Below are 18,490 nucleotides of genomic sequence, written 5' to 3' on the forward strand. Positions count from 1 at the left end.
AACTGATATAAACCTAGATACCAGCCTTTCTCATGCTCCTGCCACGTCTCACAAAGAAGGCTGTGTGCAGTCTGCTTTGATTAGAAAATGATTCAGAAAATGTGGCTGTTATTTCTATTCAGGGTTGGTTTTTTTAAAAAACACTTCTTGTTTCCTATATTAGGTCTTCTTTTTAATTTCTTGCTCCTATTACTTTTCTATTCTACATAAGTAAAATATTTATTGATTTTTCAAATTGCTTATTGAAATAATTTTTTTAAAGATCATTTGCATGTATTGGCTAGCCGAATTTGCCTTCTGTAATGCTTTTCCAGTGTGGATACATAACTAGAAGAGTAACATAAAAATCCTTTAAAGATCTTTATTCAAATGTTAGTACAAATCTGGAAAATTAATGCATCAGCAACACAAGCAAGAGGGAACTATCTCATTATTCATAGCTTGATTCTTATTAGAGTTATGTATGCCTAGCATTACTTCAACTGATAAAATTTTGCAAAAAATAATCTTCATTTATTACAGTGTATGAAAATAAAACCATAAGAAAACAACTAATCTGGGAGCAATAGAGTATAAATGTATCAGCTAAACCTGACTGAAAGATGTAATTTTTCCTTATTTGGTCCGGTTTAGGTAAGGAACCCATCATTACTGCAGAATATTCAGAATTCTGAAATTTTTCTGAAGTCCAATCTTTCTTTATGTTATAGGAAGGTAATTCAGAAGCAAATGGAAGCAAACACTTGAACAAACATTACACTCAACAGCTTTCTATTGCTGTCAGCTTTGGGCCTTCCTGATCCTACCCATGGTTCTGCCTTAATACCAAGAACTATTTTAAAAAGAAAATAAACAAAATTACCCACATGACCTGTTCATCCAGAGTCAGGAACAGTGTTCAAGTGGGAAAGGATGGAGACATCGGAACACTGATAGCTTTCAATAACCCATCTGCGCATAGCAAAGCCAAACAGTGCTGAACCTCTTTCTGTGGTAAATAAGGGAGACTGGAAGAATGGCAGTAGACAGGGCAATTTAACACTTAAAGGAGCTGCATTTTTCTGGAATGCAGAACATCAAATGCTTTCTTAACAAAAGCAGAGCTGCATTAGCGTTGTGACATTGTCTCTCTCCTTGAAGACTCTTTAGCTTGAGGCCTCATGTTTACGCACAGGCTACTAAAGCAGTTTCCTCTTCTAGTGATAGTTCTCCATCCTGATCTGTTACAATCAAAGCTCAGATGCAGCACCAGGCACTGTAACAATGCACAGTTTCATTCAAGTCCAGCTGCTTCAAGCACCTTTGGTCTTTTATTTTTAATAAAATAAAAGCCCTCAATTCTGGATTACTAAAGCTGCTAATAGCAAGAAATGGCTGTGAAAGCAGACTGGGCTGTTGGGTTGATTTATGAGCATGAACCAAACTGCAGTGGTCTTGCACACCATCTGTTTCTGTGCTCCCTTTCCTCCTCTCAGTTCATGCCAGGGGTATTCTGCTCCTCTCCTGTGCTATACTTCCACTCCAGATGTACATTTTCCTATGTATTACGTGTGTCTTGTCCCATTTTATTGTTTATCTCTTCTTTCTCTCTCCGCTTTGTGGATATGTTTACTTGACTTCAAGTTCTACTTTCAATCCCGATCCATTTGTTTTACAGCGCTTTTTTGGACACGTGCCTGTTAATAAGTCCAGAGATTTAAACCATTACCACGTGCTACTTAGAGCAGTTCAAAGGTTTCTGATGAAATTAAATACTCCTTAGAACTGACAGCATCAGTGTAGGAAATACTGAGATCCATATTTTCCATGGATCAACCTTCTGTTCCCCAAAATACAATGACTTCTCCATCACTGGCTTCCTCTCCCCACAAAGGATGACAAATAATACCAGAGTTTTTGTTTATTTGCTTTTTGGTTCATACTGATTATTGGCATAAGCCCAGAGATCAAACCCAGTTCTCATAACACCCCAAACACTCTCTCTACTTCACAGCTCTTATTGGAGCCTTTATTAGAAGCCCATTAGGAAGAGGTGTTGTAGCAGATGAATTAATATTTTTATGGCATTCTTTGAAAAGTAAATTTTGATGAGGCAGATGTACCTACCCATCATGAGGATAAGGGAAGTGTCAGAATTGCCAGATATCTCAACAGCTTTAGAAAAATAAATCCTAACACAGACATTTTCATAGATAGGAATTTAATTGATAATAAAACTTAATGAAGGTCTCGTCTTTTTGTCAGGGAAACTAAAGAAGTGATGGATGACAGAGACAATATATACTTCTATGGTAAAGTTATGGAGTAGTCATTTGTTAAACCGAAGTTTCAGGTACAGAATTCCAGGACAGATACAGACAAAGTGAACATATTTTGGAATATATTATCAAGAAAGCTAGTGAGTAAAAATGGGTTCAGAAATGAACAAGGATGAATGGAAACATGGATATTTCTCTTCTCTCTGTTTCAGTACTTCTCAAGTGTTAGTGGCAGCCATTATTTAGGGTAAGCATTTTTCTGAATAAGCCACAGCCAGGTTTAGTACATCTGTTATCCTTGCAAACTTACGAGACCTGAAATACGTCGCTATATTCTCTATCTGTGAGTTTACTTTTTTCCTGTGTCCTACAGACTCCTGATCCAGATCATGGCATTGGCCATGTGACTTGATTTCTGAGGGAGAGCCCCACACGATGCGTGGTCTGTCCTACCTCGGGACTGACAAACCAGAGTTTGTCACTGCACTGCCCCCAGACATTCATCGCTCTTGTGTGAGACCATTGCACAACACAAGGTGAGACAGGAGCTTTGTGGACCTGATCTACAAACAGGCCTAGAAGGGCCAGCCTAGGACTGTGAGTCAAGTCCCTCAGGAGACTTCTTGTCCCTATAGAAAACAAGGCCTTCAGGGAGGATGAAGGGGATCCTGAAGATGATCCTTCATCCCAGTAATTTCTGACTGTGGGATTTTAAATGTGCTCAGCGAAAGAGTTAAACCAAAAAGGATTTCAAAACCAAAACTTCCTGGATATAGTCAATCGAAGGGAAAACAGTGACAGAGATGTGGATAATGCCTGTTACAGGGGCTGCACTATGAAATCCTATGATGGTTTGTGCCTACTGCATTAACCCATTTCTTTGACTATTGCTCATTTGCTTGTTTCTCCATTGAGATTCATTTAGTTTACCAACCTACTAATATTATTAAAATTTTATTATTCATTCATTATACTTTGAAAGTGGCTCAGGCAATAAGCCTAATCAGATAATATAGAACATATGGGCTCCCACGTTCCCCTGAAAGCTCCAGGCATCTGTAACTTCCAGTGCCAGCACACCTTGCAACTGCATGAGGAGAACACAAAAATGTAGGTAACAGCTTAGGGAGATACAAGGGTAATAGCTTGATATAAATCCTTATTTTTACAAAAGAAATATACAGATGGATTAATCATTTCCTTACTTTGACAAGTTCTTTCTGAGCCCATATCTGAATTGGTTCCACCTGCTGGGGGGTCTGAGTTTGGATTCCATATGTGTTCAGAAAAACTTGGAGGCTAGAAATGAAATACAGATAAATTTAATGACAAATCACAGAATAGTTTTAACAATTCTCTTGGCAGCACATACATACAAGTAGCAGTATTTTATTCTACACCATTTCAGATGTATTGTTCGACCCTTCCTTAATATATAGGTACTTAACAAAAGTAAATACATACCGCTGGCTTTCTGCTATCAGGGCCACATGTACCACCACATCATTTTCTAAAGGACCCTAGAAAATAATGAGAAAATCATAACTAGCATTGCTAACTAAAGATTTTACTCAATATAGCATGACCAGGGACAACAGCTATTTAAACAATTCCCAGCTATGACAGACACCACTGTCTGCATTGCTTTCTTTTATGGTGTGAGCAAATTGAAAGATTTGTAAACCTCAAGACTACAGGAATACTACCAATAATACTCTGCAGGACACAATTTTGGGAATTAGTAATAAATAGACTTCTGGTAATCATTATACTTTTTGGATTAGTTTGGGCGTTTCTTTAATTAAGAAGAACTACATGGGGAAAACATTTTATTTCATACAAAAATTTAGAATTTATCCAATCAATATATCTCCTATATGCCTAATATGACCTAAAGGTTTGATACATAATTTTTTTATGAGTGAAATTATTCAGCTTTTTGGGTAAACAATAAAATTCACTTATGAATAATGACCTGATGATTTCAACCCTTTACTCTGAAAAATTGTCATCAGACAGCTGTTCTTTAGTGACATGAAAGACATATTACATTTTACGGAGGACAACTGCATTTCCTTGCATTATTACACAGACACTTCATGTTTGAAATAAATACTAGCATTTTACATCAGGAAGCCATGCAAATAGGAGTGAATTCAACATGCTAGGTGAGATCATTGACTCGACTCCCTGGGTCTCGAACTGGCAATGCACCTTTTCTGTCACTGGCAGAATGAGCTATGAACAACCACCCTAGTCCTTGTTCACTCCTCTGGCATTCACTGGCTGTAAAATGACAGAACTAAAGAGCAGCTCACATTTTCATTGCTAAAAATGTTTCTTGCCTGCTTTTGAATAGAGACTACCAGAACATGAATGACAGAAATTAAACACATCTTCTATCAATTGTATAAAAGGACAGCATTTTTTGTGATGATAGAAGGGTAGACAAAGATTCAGAACAAGAAGTTCAGAGGGAACAATTGCTTGCTCAGGCATCTGTGAGCCTTGGTATCAATAAAGATCTCAGGGATTTGCAGAAGAAATTCTTGGTAACATTTTCCCAGAAGTCTGTCAGCAACACATTTGCACTAAAAATTTTGGACTTTTTGCCACATGGAATAAGTTTCTGATGAAAGTATATGCACAAAGACACCAGATGAAGAAGTTGGAAGTGACATTAAAAGATTTTCGTGCTCAGAATATCATTGTGCTATCACTTGCATTAATATGAACAGTAGGAAAACTCAACCCAAAACTCGGCCATAATCATTGTGTATAAAACAAATACCCCACCTGAAAATGAGAGAGCCCCTTCCAAGACTATTGATTTGTAGACAGCCTGTCATCTAACCTGGGCAGTCGTCTTCAAGTTCAGACTCAATTATTACCCTCTAAATAAAGAACTTAGCAGGACTGTGTAACCATAGCCTGTAAAACGTATATAACCCATGAGTTCTGCCTCTCACACACAGCCAAGGACAGGATTCATTTACAGCATTAAATGGTGGTTCTAACACAGGCCAAGACTACACAAATGCACAGCTGGCACAACACAAAGTCTGTGTTAAAAACTACTAGATCTTTCAAAGTATTGTGGGAAAAATGTAACTATCATTGCAGCACAACTACAGGATTGCTGCAACATTAAACAGATAGTTACTTTCACTGTCATTTGACATGTCACAGCCTGGAGGATCACAAGTAGGGGCCTAGAGAAACACAGATCAAAATAACAGATAAAACACTCAAAAATGTAAGTCACCCTTTCCAACAATGATTGTGCTAGATAGCATTTCCTGTATATTTTTAAAAAAAGAGATACGGAAAAGCATTAAACTGCTAAATATTCCACTAAATAAATCTGGTTGTTGTTAGAAGTTCCATTTTAATGTCTTGGCTTTCTCATTTGTCTAATAAGGCCAGCTCAGATTCCCATAACATCAATCACTGTCTCCCTGAGACACCACAACAGCCCCCCTGCCCAGGCTCCCCCTCCTGCCTTGTGTTTCCACCTTGGATCCTTGGCAGAAGGGTCGGTTTCAGCTGCATTCTGCATGCTGTGCAGATGATAAATATACCTCAGAAGAACAAGATAAAAGACTGATTAGTTGTTCTTCCTCTCCAAAAAGAAGAACTTAAAAAAAAAAAAAAAATCATAGTTTTTAACAAGGTTATAAACTGTTGGAGGTAGGATAAAGGGAAAAATCCCTTACTCCTTTCCTGGCACAAGCAGAGAAAGCAACTCAGTATCAGCCTTTTGCTGCACTCTCTCTGCACAGATGTTACCACAGTGGCTTTCTGCTTTACACTGCCAGGAAACCTCAGAACTCTGAAAAAACCCCATTCATTGTGAGCATGTGAGAGAGGGGGCAGAGCATTGAAGAGCCCCGATGGAAATGGTACCCACCGGGCTTTCCAAGCACACGGAGCGAGGAGAGGCCAACGGAAACAGCTCACAACAGGAGAGACTGCACTGCACCCCCATGACCCACCTGGCTGCTCCTGACCCACAACCCAATGGTCACAGAGCTGCTCTGGCAGCACTGACCACTGCTGACCACCCTGTGCCCATTGGCACTGAGTTGCTTTTGGCAGCACTGACCACTGCTGACCACCCTGTGCCCATTGGCACTGACACACCAGACCCCTGAAATCAAACACAGCACACCTATGTGCCTCAAATTCCAAGAGAGTGTTTGGAGGTTTAGAATTGTGTTAACTGTGGTAGACAATTGAATTAACAGGAATGAAAGCAAGAATATGTTTATAATTAATATGACAAAACAAATCATCCAATATGGTTCCATCCAAATTAGACATGCTCTAATCCTAAACATAAAAAATCTTAAATTATCTCAGTCTACCTACAATTAATAATTTTAGTTCCTTCTTTACACGTTATCTATTTCCCTGAAAATAAAAAAAAAAAGCAGTCTATTATTTTGAATATTCTCTTCCCAATTCTCTTCATCTTAATTCCCAGTAACTGAAATGAAATCCTTACAAATGATTGCTAACTCCACACAGCAAAACATTAAAAGAATACAGTCATCACATGCAGAGAATTCAGTCAATTAATTGTAACCATAAACACATATTTCAACTTAACTCAGAAGATAAAATAGTCCTACTCCGGCAATTTAGTCAGATTATGATTTTTTGTTAAAAATGAAATTAAACATGAGACAGCAATAAACCGTCTTTCACATGTGCCAGTAAAATACAAAACAATTCCAAAAAACCCTCACCCTACCTCATTTCTCAAACATTATTGTTACCATCCAGGCCCTCCTCCACACTACATCCTCCCAAAACAGAATGCAACAACCCAGACTGAGTTATAATCTCTCCCAAATCTGGAGACAGTAAAGAGAAGTAATAAAATAAGCTCTTCTAAGGAATCCAGTTCTATAGAGTCACTCTGAACGAGAATTCCCTGCATTATCTCCTTTCAAAGCAAACAGAGTATGGATGATTCAATTTTTTTTTTTTTTTAAATTCCTGAATGGGCTCTAAGCTGACCATTAGGACTGCAAAGCAGAGGAGAAAGAACCTCTCTTACTGCTGTTAGACCTCACTGTGCTTTGGAACACAGACTAAAAAAACCTAGCAAAGGCAGCCCTGCCCTGGCACCACACTGGCACTTGCCCAAGGGCATATGAACACAGCCTCCTGAAAGTGGAAAATAGGGGGTTTTGGCATTGAATTAGGAGAAAAAACATTTCCTTCAAACTATAAACAGACCAAATTAATATTAGTGGCCATTAGGTTTTTACTGTACTGCTCAACTGATGCCTCAGTTTTCCACAAGCAATGAGATTGTCCTCTGATCTGATTTTCTGATGCACTCACAGCTGTAATTATACATAGTTATATATACAGTTTTCATAGCACTTTTGCCTTTGGGGGTCTACATTACCTTACTTTCCTTTGCCTAATTTTTCATTGATGCTTCCAAGCTGTAAAAGCAAGGTTGGCATATTTTAAATACTTTCCATTGCTTGCTTAAATCTACACTATTATGTGGGTATCGAACATATTTTTATAGAGGCACCAAAGCCACAAATATATTAAATTAATCACATTTTTTCAGTGGCAAGTGTTTAGAGTTTATAGTCAATGCAACCACAGTATGAAAATATACCTACATGGAAAACACATTTCTTGAAGAAATATTTACTCAGCACAGAGTTTCAAATAAAAATTTTAAAAGCCTTCTTTTTGGTACATCTCCTGCCAAAACACTGTATCACAACAAAATTTATATACATAGGTATTTGAAAGTTTTGTGTATCCTTGTTTATGGCTTACAGGAATAAAATTTAATACAAGTGGAAATACTTTTCTGTTCAATTTAACTGAAATTCTTTAGCTATATGGAAAAGAGAAGACATCATTAAAGAGAAGAAACTACTTTTGATTTCTAAAGACATCATTAAGATGTGCTGTGTTCTCATTTTGTATGGTATTTTTAGTCATTTTCCCTGCACTTTAAGGCAAATACTAGATACTGATTTTGCATAAATTAGCTCAATTAGATAAAATGGCATAATCAAATATTCAGACAAACTGTTTAAACAAATCTAAAATGTGGATTAAAAAAAGCCAAACTCAAGACTCTTGGCTGGAACTTGAAGACCTTTGCTGATACAGCTCACCTGAGTCACGTCAGGACATTTTTGCATCTTTAACCTTCTCTTAATGATGACCCATTTGACATCTGCATGAAGGAACATTTTGCCCTGATACTGCTGTAGCAGTAAAACCACCCAAAATACTTCAGCAGCTGTTTCAGTACAAACAATCCCAAAGAAATTCCACAACCACCTGGCTGGCCTTACCGGGACATGAACCCTTCTGGTCACCGTCTCTGTCACACTGCTGCTCAGAGGCTGCAATGCCAAAGGCCTGATGCCAGAGGCTCCATTTCTCACTATCTCAGAAGGGCATCCCTTCCTTCTAACCCACACTGGGAACCACATCTTGGATAGTTTTGTCATTTACATATTGAAGAAACACGTGCACAGTCATCTATGGCAAAGGAATATCACCACTGGGAAGAACAGAGCTATAAGCAGACCTAGGCATGCCCAGAATTTCCTTCCTTCTTCATGCATTGTCTGCAGATGAAGTAAAATATCAAAAAGCTGTTTAAGTTATTTTCAATGCATTCAACACTGTTGACTTTTGAAGTCCCTATTACATTGCTGAATTTTACCGGGTAGCTGCATTTTACTAAGTTCTTTAGTGACTCAGTAAGTGGCCCTCGATGAGTAAGTTAAGAGAAAATAAATTACCATTGTATTATTTATTCTCAGTTTTGGGAAGCTCTCAGGGCAGAGGCTATTTCTCTCTGAGGATGTGGAAATTGCCTATCACATACTGGGTACCCCAAATAGCAGTAAAAATACTTTTCTACTAAGACATTTCCTGATGAGTCATAGAGTGCCTTTAGAACAAAGCCTCATCTTCTTCAAAGTGCTCAGCTGTGGCATATTAAAAGTGACTGGTTTGAAGAATCAAAGAAAGAGGAATTGGATGGGCTGCAGCAACCCTGACTCAGTACAGGCTCCTCCTGAGGGCACCCCTACAAGGGCCAGCAGCTCCCAGGTTCTGTCACATTCATAATCCCATGATGTAAGAACAAACAGAGAAACCAGGAACAAATGACATCACTGAGCTTTCATTATCTCACAGGAACATGGCACAAGTGCTGCACTGTGAACAATGAAAGTCTCATTATGAATGAACCAACAGCCAGGCACATGAATTACCTTGGCAACAGGAAATAGTAGGAAACTGAGGGGATAAGCAGCATTTGGGTAGAACAAGAAAAACATTCTTCAGTTCTGAACTTGGAGTGAATCTTAAGATAAATACTTCATCTTTTATGCTTCAATAAGAAATTCACCATGCTGAACAAGGAACTTCTTAAATATACATGCCTCATACCAAGAAATAAAAAAAGCTGAAACACATCTTTTAGTACACATTTCCATACACACAGTTCTTACCTCTTTAATAAAAGAACTCCCCTACATACAGACATGTTCATATCTTGCTATCCCATCCACTACAGATTTGAATTAACTGTGTTTCAAGAAGTCCCCATCCCTGGTCACTCACTCCTGCCATGCATTTAATCCAAATACAGGAGCACATGGAATCACAGAATCATTAAGCCTGGAAAGGACCTTCACAATCATCCAGTCGAACCATTGACCCAACACTCCTAAACCCACCACTGAACCCTGTTCGTAAATGCCACATCTGCACATCCTTTAAATACCTCCAGGGATGGTGTCTCAACCACACCAAAAAAAGAACCTCATCCTTGTAGCTCTTAGGAGCTCTGAATACAAAAAATATTAATATGTTGCAGTTGAAATTACTTTGAAGGTGTAAGAAAAGCAGGCTCATTCTTGCCTTCCTGACATAACTCAAAGACACATACTTATTAGCACCTATTTAAACATACATTTTATCTATCATTTTGACTGCATCACTTAGTTTGAAGGCAAATGTGCATCACTTCCCCAAAACTGCAGCTGTTATAATCTTCCTTTTAAAAGCACTCCTCCAGCAATTCAGAAAATGTACACACATTGAATACTTTCCTTGAACTTTAACTGCAATATTAGAGCACTTAGATGACAATTTTCCTGTAAAAATATTGTAATACTAAGCTAATGCTTACCTGATTTGAAAATCTCATGCTGATGTTCCGCTGGTCCTCGGGGGGTACATACCGGCCAATGGGGTCGAGATCTTTAGGACTCACTAATTTATCAGCTGAAAGCAAATGACAATAAAAATACAGAATGACTTGAGTACTTTCTGCAGCTTTTGTGAAGAAGTCATGTCAACTTGTGTGTTGTAGTTGGTTCTGCTTTGTTTTAGATTGACTTATAAAAGCACATTCTGAAAAATTCAGAATTCCATTAATTTTAAAATGAGTGACTAAAGCATTGTTCTTGCTACAGCTAATTACAATACTGTAGTATATAAAACCAAACCTTTATTTGGTCACAAAGGTATGTTAGTAGATTAGATGCAGACAACATACTCCACAACACAAGTCACGTAAAAAGCCCTTAATTCACAACCATGGAATTACTCTAGAGCTTTAACTATAAACTTAACGACCATCAAAAATTGTTTAGCTTTGAAGAAAAGCAGACAGCCTCTATCTCAAGGTAATCACATGACGTGAATCCTGGAAAGGACAAGAGATAAAGGTACCTCTCAGTATGGTATCTCACGAAGAAATTGTGAAAAAAAACCTAACTAAAGGTATTTGAAAACTAGCAAAGTCTATGTGGTGTTTTTTACATGGAGGGTGGAGAAACCCTACCAAACCTAAAACCCCAGTATTTTAACCCTCTCCTTAAAAAAAAATTAAGCCCTCCAATAAAAATATACTATTAAAAAGTTTCAGCAAATTCCTTGAATACAGGTTCATAATCTAGTATGAGCTATTATACCCTTAAAATAAGCATTCCCCTGCCAAAATTGTATTTTGACAGGAAACTGTCCAAACTTCATCTAATTTCTGCTACAGAGTAAGTCAAAACACATTCTCATTTCTTCTATCTCAAAGTCAACAATTTTGTACCTATTCTTAAAAGCCCCAACCCGAGGGAATAAGGTATTAATCTAAACCAGGAGTGACTCATGGCTCCACTCAGCTCCATGAGAAAACCAGCTCTGCCTTGATCAGAATGTTTCTGAATGCTACACCATAGAGTAAATGAAGGCAACAGCTTAAAGCTCAAAATATGCCCTGCCTGAAGCTTGCCAGGGCTAGGACTGCACAAAGTAATGGGGCAGTGGGGAGCAAACCTACGGGCAGCAGTGAGGGGCCCTGGCTGGGCAGCGCAGGGGGAAGCCCTGCCAGAACTTCTGCTGCCGGGAGCTCTGCCAGCCCTGGATGCTGTCCTGTCCTCAGCCTCCTGCTGGGACCATGCAGCTGGACTGCAGCCAGGAGAGGACCCTGTTCCTGGCTCTGCACTGCTCCTGCAGGGCCATGATCCATGAACACAAACCCAAGCAAAGCTAGAAGATAGAAGATTGCTATGAACAATAGATTAATATACTGACACATGAATTACCAAACCACATCTGAGCAAACCACTCATCTAAGCTCCAGTCCACACAGAATTCTTATGCTGGCTAAAGGAATGGAAACTACTTGAATTATGTGAAGTACTGCTGATGCAATGAAATAAATTAACCAAATGATTTCAAGATCAATGGGCTCTGCCTCATAGTTCTGAAAAACGAGAGGTTTCCAGGATTTGTGTTCTATTCCCACTGGTTTTAACACTGATTTACATTGCTCAGTAATTAAAATATATGGTCAGAATAATTTCATATTTAAAGAACTGTATCAATAGACTAATATAAAACTTAAGCTAACTCCTAGTGAATATTCATCACCATTATCACAAATACAAGTATTGGACTGCAAAAGCAGATTCCTTTGTTAGCTCCTTATCTGCATCAGCAGAAGCTGACAACATTCAATCCATTTGGTCTATAAAAATATTACTAAAACTCTTAGTTCCAGGCAGCACTGAATCCACAGAACAAGATACAAAAATTCTAAGGAAAAACAAAGGAAAGAGAGCTACTAAACAAAAGACTGAGTGAATTTTCAGTTCAGCTGAATACCTGAGATTCCTTTCCCTTACTCCAAAATGGGGACCTTAACATAAAGGTTTTACAAACCTCCTCATCCAAAGCAAGAAGGAAATTCTGTGAAAAACAGCATCACTACCTGCAAAACACATGCTTTTTTCCTTCATAAACAAGTTTTTCAGTTGCATAAACATGGGGTGCCTTCCAACAGTGACACACAGGCACTTTTACTGCCTCTATTACTTGGAGCATTTGTAAGAAGGATCAAAATTTTGACTTCCCTATTTCTGTTTGCCCCTCTGTGGGAGGGTAAGAATTGACTCAGGTTCGTGTTGCTGCATTTAGAAATATTTGGACCTCAAGAGGCAGAGCCCAGGCCCAGAGACAGCAGCAGGAGCTACAAAGGTGATACTGTGTGCTGCCTACACAGCAGGAGTGAGAAGGCTGAACAAACACAAATTAATTGATACCCTGGAGGTAACACAATGATTTCTGAATGGATAATGAAATGGGAAACCAATACCTTCCCAGATATCAAAGTATTTGGAGCCAGGCTTCCGCTTAATTAGCGGCCACCAACAAGCGAAGTAACACACAAACACTTTCATCAAGGACAAGATTGTTATTCAGGTAGGTTTTCACCAGTAAGGAGCAAAATTGAATGCACCAATTCTAAATTAGTATGAGTAAATGGAGTTCCTGATATAACCAGTGGTGAACACATTGCTATAAGATCTCCAAACCTTGTTTGCAAGGATTATGACAGAAGCGGGAAAAAATTACATTGAAATTTTGAATATTTTGGGAAAAAAAAGAGAGGGTGAATGAAAAGTAGCAAATAAAGTGGAAAAAAAGTTTTGAAACAATAAAGGAAACAGTTACTAAAGACAACATTTCAAAAAAAGATTTAGCACAATTATTTAGAAAAAGCAGTGTGTAAGAATGTTCAGCAAAGAACTGAAACACAAGAATGTTATGTTACACAAATAACAGTTAGCAAACTATAAATAGAATTTATTTAACCAGCATTCTGCAGGTACAGAAACACACAAATATTCATAAGATCAATACTAGTATAACTACTACAGTATACCTACACACACACACACACTGGAGAATTACTTGGCTAATACACTTAGAAGATAAATTAGTTTTTTAATTAACAGTGGGATTGCCTGCATTTCCTTTGAAACATTGGCTAAAAGAGGAATTTTGCAAGGAATACAGCAAAACCAAACAGGTGGAGCACCAGACATACCCTGTCCCTCCATAGCTGAAGAGAAATCCACTGTTCTTGCCAACTGCTGAATTTTTAAACTCCCCTTCAATTTTTCTCATTTTTGTTACCAATAGCCTGTTTCCCTTGGGTGGGAAAAATAGTTTCCAGAACTCCATCTACTGATTACCTGCTGATCATGTTAAAATAAATCTTTCTCCTACAAGAAATCCTAAAGAAAAAACCCAACTGTGAAGATTTTTCTGGATTAACCACTCTTTATGCATTAGCCTATAATAAAATCACTTCAAGTAAGACTGAGAGTTCGTTTGTGACTGAAATGCACCGTAACAACCTTCAATGGTCAGACTTTGATACACACTTTCAATTGCTCATACAGTTTCTTCTTTTTAAAAGGGTAAAAATAACACAAGAATAAATCATTAACTTTCTCTGAGACTGCAGCTATTCAAAGTTTCGACCTGTCTTGATTAAAACAGTCAATAATTTTAATTCAATGCTATAAATCACTTACAAACATTACTGTAGAGGTGCAGCTGATACAGTTAACCCAGAAAGCATCACATTAATATATTCTGTCATGAAGAAAAAGAAATAAGAGGGAAAGCCAGGAAAAAAAATAAATCTATCATCTTATTTAGATTTTCAGTACTCTATGAAATATTCCACTGAGCTTTATAGTAGGCAGCATAAAAAAAAAAAAAGACTGCAAAGCAATTTTTGCCTGACAGAGGACACACAAGCCACTCAAGGTCCATTCAAAACTCAAGCCAGAATGTTGTTCAGATTCAAGAGGAACACAGAGTGCACAGCTGCTGCAGGTGCTCAGCTCTCACCCAGCAGCTTGGCAATGATGTACACGGCCTGGCCCCACAGGAACAGCTTCCCGTCACGCCCGTTGTTACTGGGGAACCTCCTCTGGCTGCCAGGGCTCTTCTTCTCCAGCTCCACAAAGTCAGCAGGCACGTAGTAATACTTGGGGACAACAGGGCACCCTGGAGAATTGGACAGCAAGCACAGCCAGTAAGTAAATATCACTTTCCTCATTATTTGACTGGCATCCCCATATAAAGCTGAAGTGGATCCAAACCAGGAAAAATTGCACCCCAGTAACAGTTTGATTGAACAGAGATTGTCATTCATTGTTATCTCTGCAGTGAGGAATCCCAGGACAATACTAAACTACTTTGTATTTCACCAGACATTTCCTCAGAATTTCTACCCAGAACAGGTATGTTATCTGTGCAGCACCTTCTGTGCAAACTAAAACTAAAAAAGTCACCTGAAGGAAAATGCAGTTCAGTTAAGAAGGCTTAACCAAAAGCAATGAACGCTGGGTCCCAGTGAAACACTTGGGGTATTGTGCCCCCCAGTTAACACAGGCTCAGCATCAGACAACTCTTTCCAACTAAAATTCCTGCTCAAAACAACTCAACTTGGTTTTGCACACTTTTATTCATTAAATGTTTAAAACCAGCACTTGAACTTTGAAACAACATGAAACAAAATGGCATAACTTCTCTACTGGAAGATACATACCTTGTATCTAGAATTATGCCACAAGTATTGCTGATCATTGGAGATCAATTAACGTTATATCAAAACTTTTTAAGTGGACATGCATCAGGAATTGCGAGACATGATTACAAATGATTGACCTAATTACATGAAATCGAAAAGCAAATTAATATGCTTCCCGCATAATTTAATTCCACCTTAATATGGCTCTACTCTTGAATTAATTTGGATAAAGAACAGGTGATAAACAGAATAAAGTTGTAGTGTTTTACTCTTTGCTTAGAAAAACAACATTACTGGGAAGAAGCCAAGAAAAAACGGAGAAGAGAGAGTTATTAGAGAGACAATGTTCAAATGAGTGAGGCACCAAAACACATCCAGAAATTTTAAGACCTGGCATTTGTGATGTCATTCAACAAAAGGAGCCACAAGATTAATTTAGTGTCCACAAAACTTCAAATACTCATTAATAATCAGAAAAAAGCACCAACCAGCAAGAAAAATTTGCTACATAATGCAAATTTGGTAAGGGAATGTTTGATTGTCTTAAAAATTAACTTCAAAAAGTTTAAAGAACAAGTCATACTCTGCATGTACTTGCATAACTGTACCACAGATGTAAGAACAGGTGACTAAAATGCTGAGTTTTAAAACTGGATTGTTCTGTTCTCAGGCCATTTCTTTTCCTCCCACTCAAACTTACGGTCTTTTTCTTTTTTTTAACTAAATTTTGGATGGATGTACCTGCCAAGGTCACTATTAGCCTTATCTGCAGTGCCACAAAAATCCTGAAGTGCACAATTTAAATAAGAGAACATTTATATTTAAATGATTATATTGCTGCTTTCCCACCTCTAAGCTGGAAACAATTTCACATGCATATACCAAATTATTTTTTAAAGCTTTCAGAATTAAGTGACAATGAATGATGCGTCCAAGTGGGACAGTGAAACACTCTGACTGCTGGTAGTTAACATTTGCCTGAAAAGTCAAAGTGAACTTTGTAAACAATGAAGCAGAGGTGAAGGAGGGGAGGGGAGGAATGAGTGGGCACAGTGTAAATCTTACATTAGTATCAGTAGCATTTTTCCAGATAACGTTATTTTTATTATCACACTTTATGATGCCATGTATCTACACAAAAGAGGTTATTTTAGAATTAGTATTTTGCCATTGGGAAACATGTTGATATTCTTACTTCTCCTTTGCTCTGACCACAATATACATTAATAGGAAGGTCAATTTTTTTATAATTTCAGATCAATAAAAAGCTACAAGTGTTTCAGAAGAACAATTTCCAGATAATACCTTCAGGTGTATGTTGAAGCAAAGGGTCCAGAAGATCCTGATATTCCTTTACTTGTGCAGGATTTCCTTTAAAAATGCCTAAAAATAATCAAACAATAATTGATTTAATGGAAGAAATAATTTTTCCATGACCTTGAAGTTCATAAAAGAAGAAGAAAAAAAATTCCAGTGTTTACTTTTCAAAACTAAATATTTAGTGCCTACACACTAAATAGCTCATGAAAAGTAAAAGATGGATCTGTAAATCACAACAGTCAACTCCCTGATGCTGCTTTTCGGGAGGCACTGGTATGCTTGGGACTACCAGTCCCTTAAAAGTTGTTTTAGCAGAACTTCCCAAGATGAATCTGATGAATACCAGCATGATCAATGTTCAGTTTATTGAAAGTTCTTAAATGAAAATATATATTAACAATATAAAACCCTTTTCTGCTCAAAGAAAACACATCTATTTGAAAAGCAAGGTGATGTTTTAAAGTAGAATATTTTTTAACATTTAAAGGGGAAAAAGCTAGATAAAAACTTTACATCATAAATCTTATACTAATATTCCCTTTTTCAACCACCAAATTTTTTTTCTTTCCATGGCTCTTCAGTGCTCCATCAAACCCAAAGCTTGACAAGTATTGTTCACTACATTTTCAAATATTCCTGAGTATATACAGGAGTATATATAGTTGCCAAGAGACACAAATGCAATCAAAGTTTGCACACAAAAAAGGGTCTGTTTTAAGTGACACACCGGACTATTTCAAAACACTCAAGGATAGTCATGACGTAAGAGCAGTATCTGCTCCTCCCATGTCATTGTCTTTTTGCCATTGCTGAGTATACACTTCAAATTTTGCATTAAGAAAGCCTGTGGCTTTGGAGACATTTGCACAAAATCTACTAACAGAATTGTTCTACTGTCTAGAAGTGTGGGCCAAGCAAAAAGGACAAGGACAGTATGTGCAAAGTATGTATTTTTTAGGGTTTTTTGTATACAAGAAGAGTAAAATGCTTTTTTTATTCTTTTGCTAACTTCAGTTGAAGATGACTGTATTTTTGTTCTCAAAACTGCAAGTGGGCAGCATCAAATGTCAGTGCCTTTCTCCTCAGTTTTGGGCCTCACTGTTCGAAAAATGTCAAACATTTCTTTAGAAATATCAGTTGTGAAACCTTATTAGATCTTCAAACACAATACTTTAATCTGTGGGTGGCCGCAGACAGAGGAGTCGAGGCTGATGGCAGATTTCTGTGCCCCTCGCTGTCTTTATCTGAAAACTATTCAACATGCTACAGGAGAAAGAAAAGATGGACAGATTTTACTCCATCTAAAAATCTTTTTGACAGTTGTAACCCTACTCATTTTCTTACCCAGACTTCTGTTCTATGCAAGTTTTAGCTTCTACCCTGAAATCATCCCTTGAACTTCTCTGGTGTGTCTCCTGTCCTCAAGTCAAGGGCTAGGTAATGTTGTTTTTGTTGCTCTTGTTTTGATTTTTATTTTATTATTCAGACTGACTACATGAAAAATCGTGGCCAGGAGGAAATTAGACCTTTCCTGGTTCCCTTTCTTCTCTTCTGAATTCTCATTCAATTGCCACACAATGCTGAACTTGAAAAGCCCTGGTGCACATTGAGCATGTCAGTGTGTTCTCCCTCCCTGTTCTCTCCCGTGCTGCTGTGAAGTTCTGATACATCTGAAAGTTTTTAGGCTTAAAAGGCAATGCAGGACAATGCCACAGATTGAAGCTTGTAACAAACCCTTACTGAGTTACATTCTAAAACCAGTGCACATTAGAAATGCTGAAATACAGGGATGCTTGGGGTTTTTTAACCCAGGAGGCAGAACTCTCAGTGAGATGTTTAGTGTCACTGCATTATGGTTTACTTTGGCAGGACAGGAAAATAATTTTGTATCTTTCCTCTAAAAGCTCATCTCTCTAATGCCTTTAAGGAACAGGAATGTAAAGCTATACTTACCATCAATTATCATAAAAATAAAAAACAGAGGGAATTCACACTCAATGCCATCAAAAAG

The 18,490-nt window shown here is 37.8% G+C and overlaps 1 protein-coding gene across 7 annotated transcripts in view; it reads right to left on the reverse strand.

Annotated features, from left to right (window-relative positions):
• Positions 1 to 18,490, reverse strand: part of PHKB (phosphorylase kinase regulatory subunit beta) — a 70,209-nt gene that overhangs the window by 21,770 nt on the left and 29,949 nt on the right. For all 7 annotated transcript variants that reach the window (XM_032121919.1, XM_032121918.1, XM_032121915.1 and 4 more), the window contains 6 exons: positions 18,433 to 18,490; positions 16,465 to 16,542; positions 14,475 to 14,633; positions 10,459 to 10,553; positions 3,723 to 3,778; positions 3,464 to 3,557 (listed from right to left, as the gene is read on the reverse strand). In XM_032121919.1, the coding sequence (XP_031977810.1) occupies positions 3,464 to 3,557; positions 3,723 to 3,778; positions 10,459 to 10,553; positions 14,475 to 14,633; positions 16,465 to 16,542; positions 18,433 to 18,490 (540 nt within the window). The remainder of the gene's footprint in view (positions 1 to 3,463; positions 3,558 to 3,722; positions 3,779 to 10,458; positions 10,554 to 14,474; positions 14,634 to 16,464; positions 16,543 to 18,432) is intronic.

Source organism: Corvus moneduloides, chromosome 12 (genome assembly GCF_009650955.1).
Source record: "Corvus moneduloides isolate bCorMon1 chromosome 12, bCorMon1.pri, whole genome shotgun sequence".
NCBI lineage: Eukaryota > Metazoa > Chordata > Aves > Passeriformes > Corvidae > Corvus > Corvus moneduloides.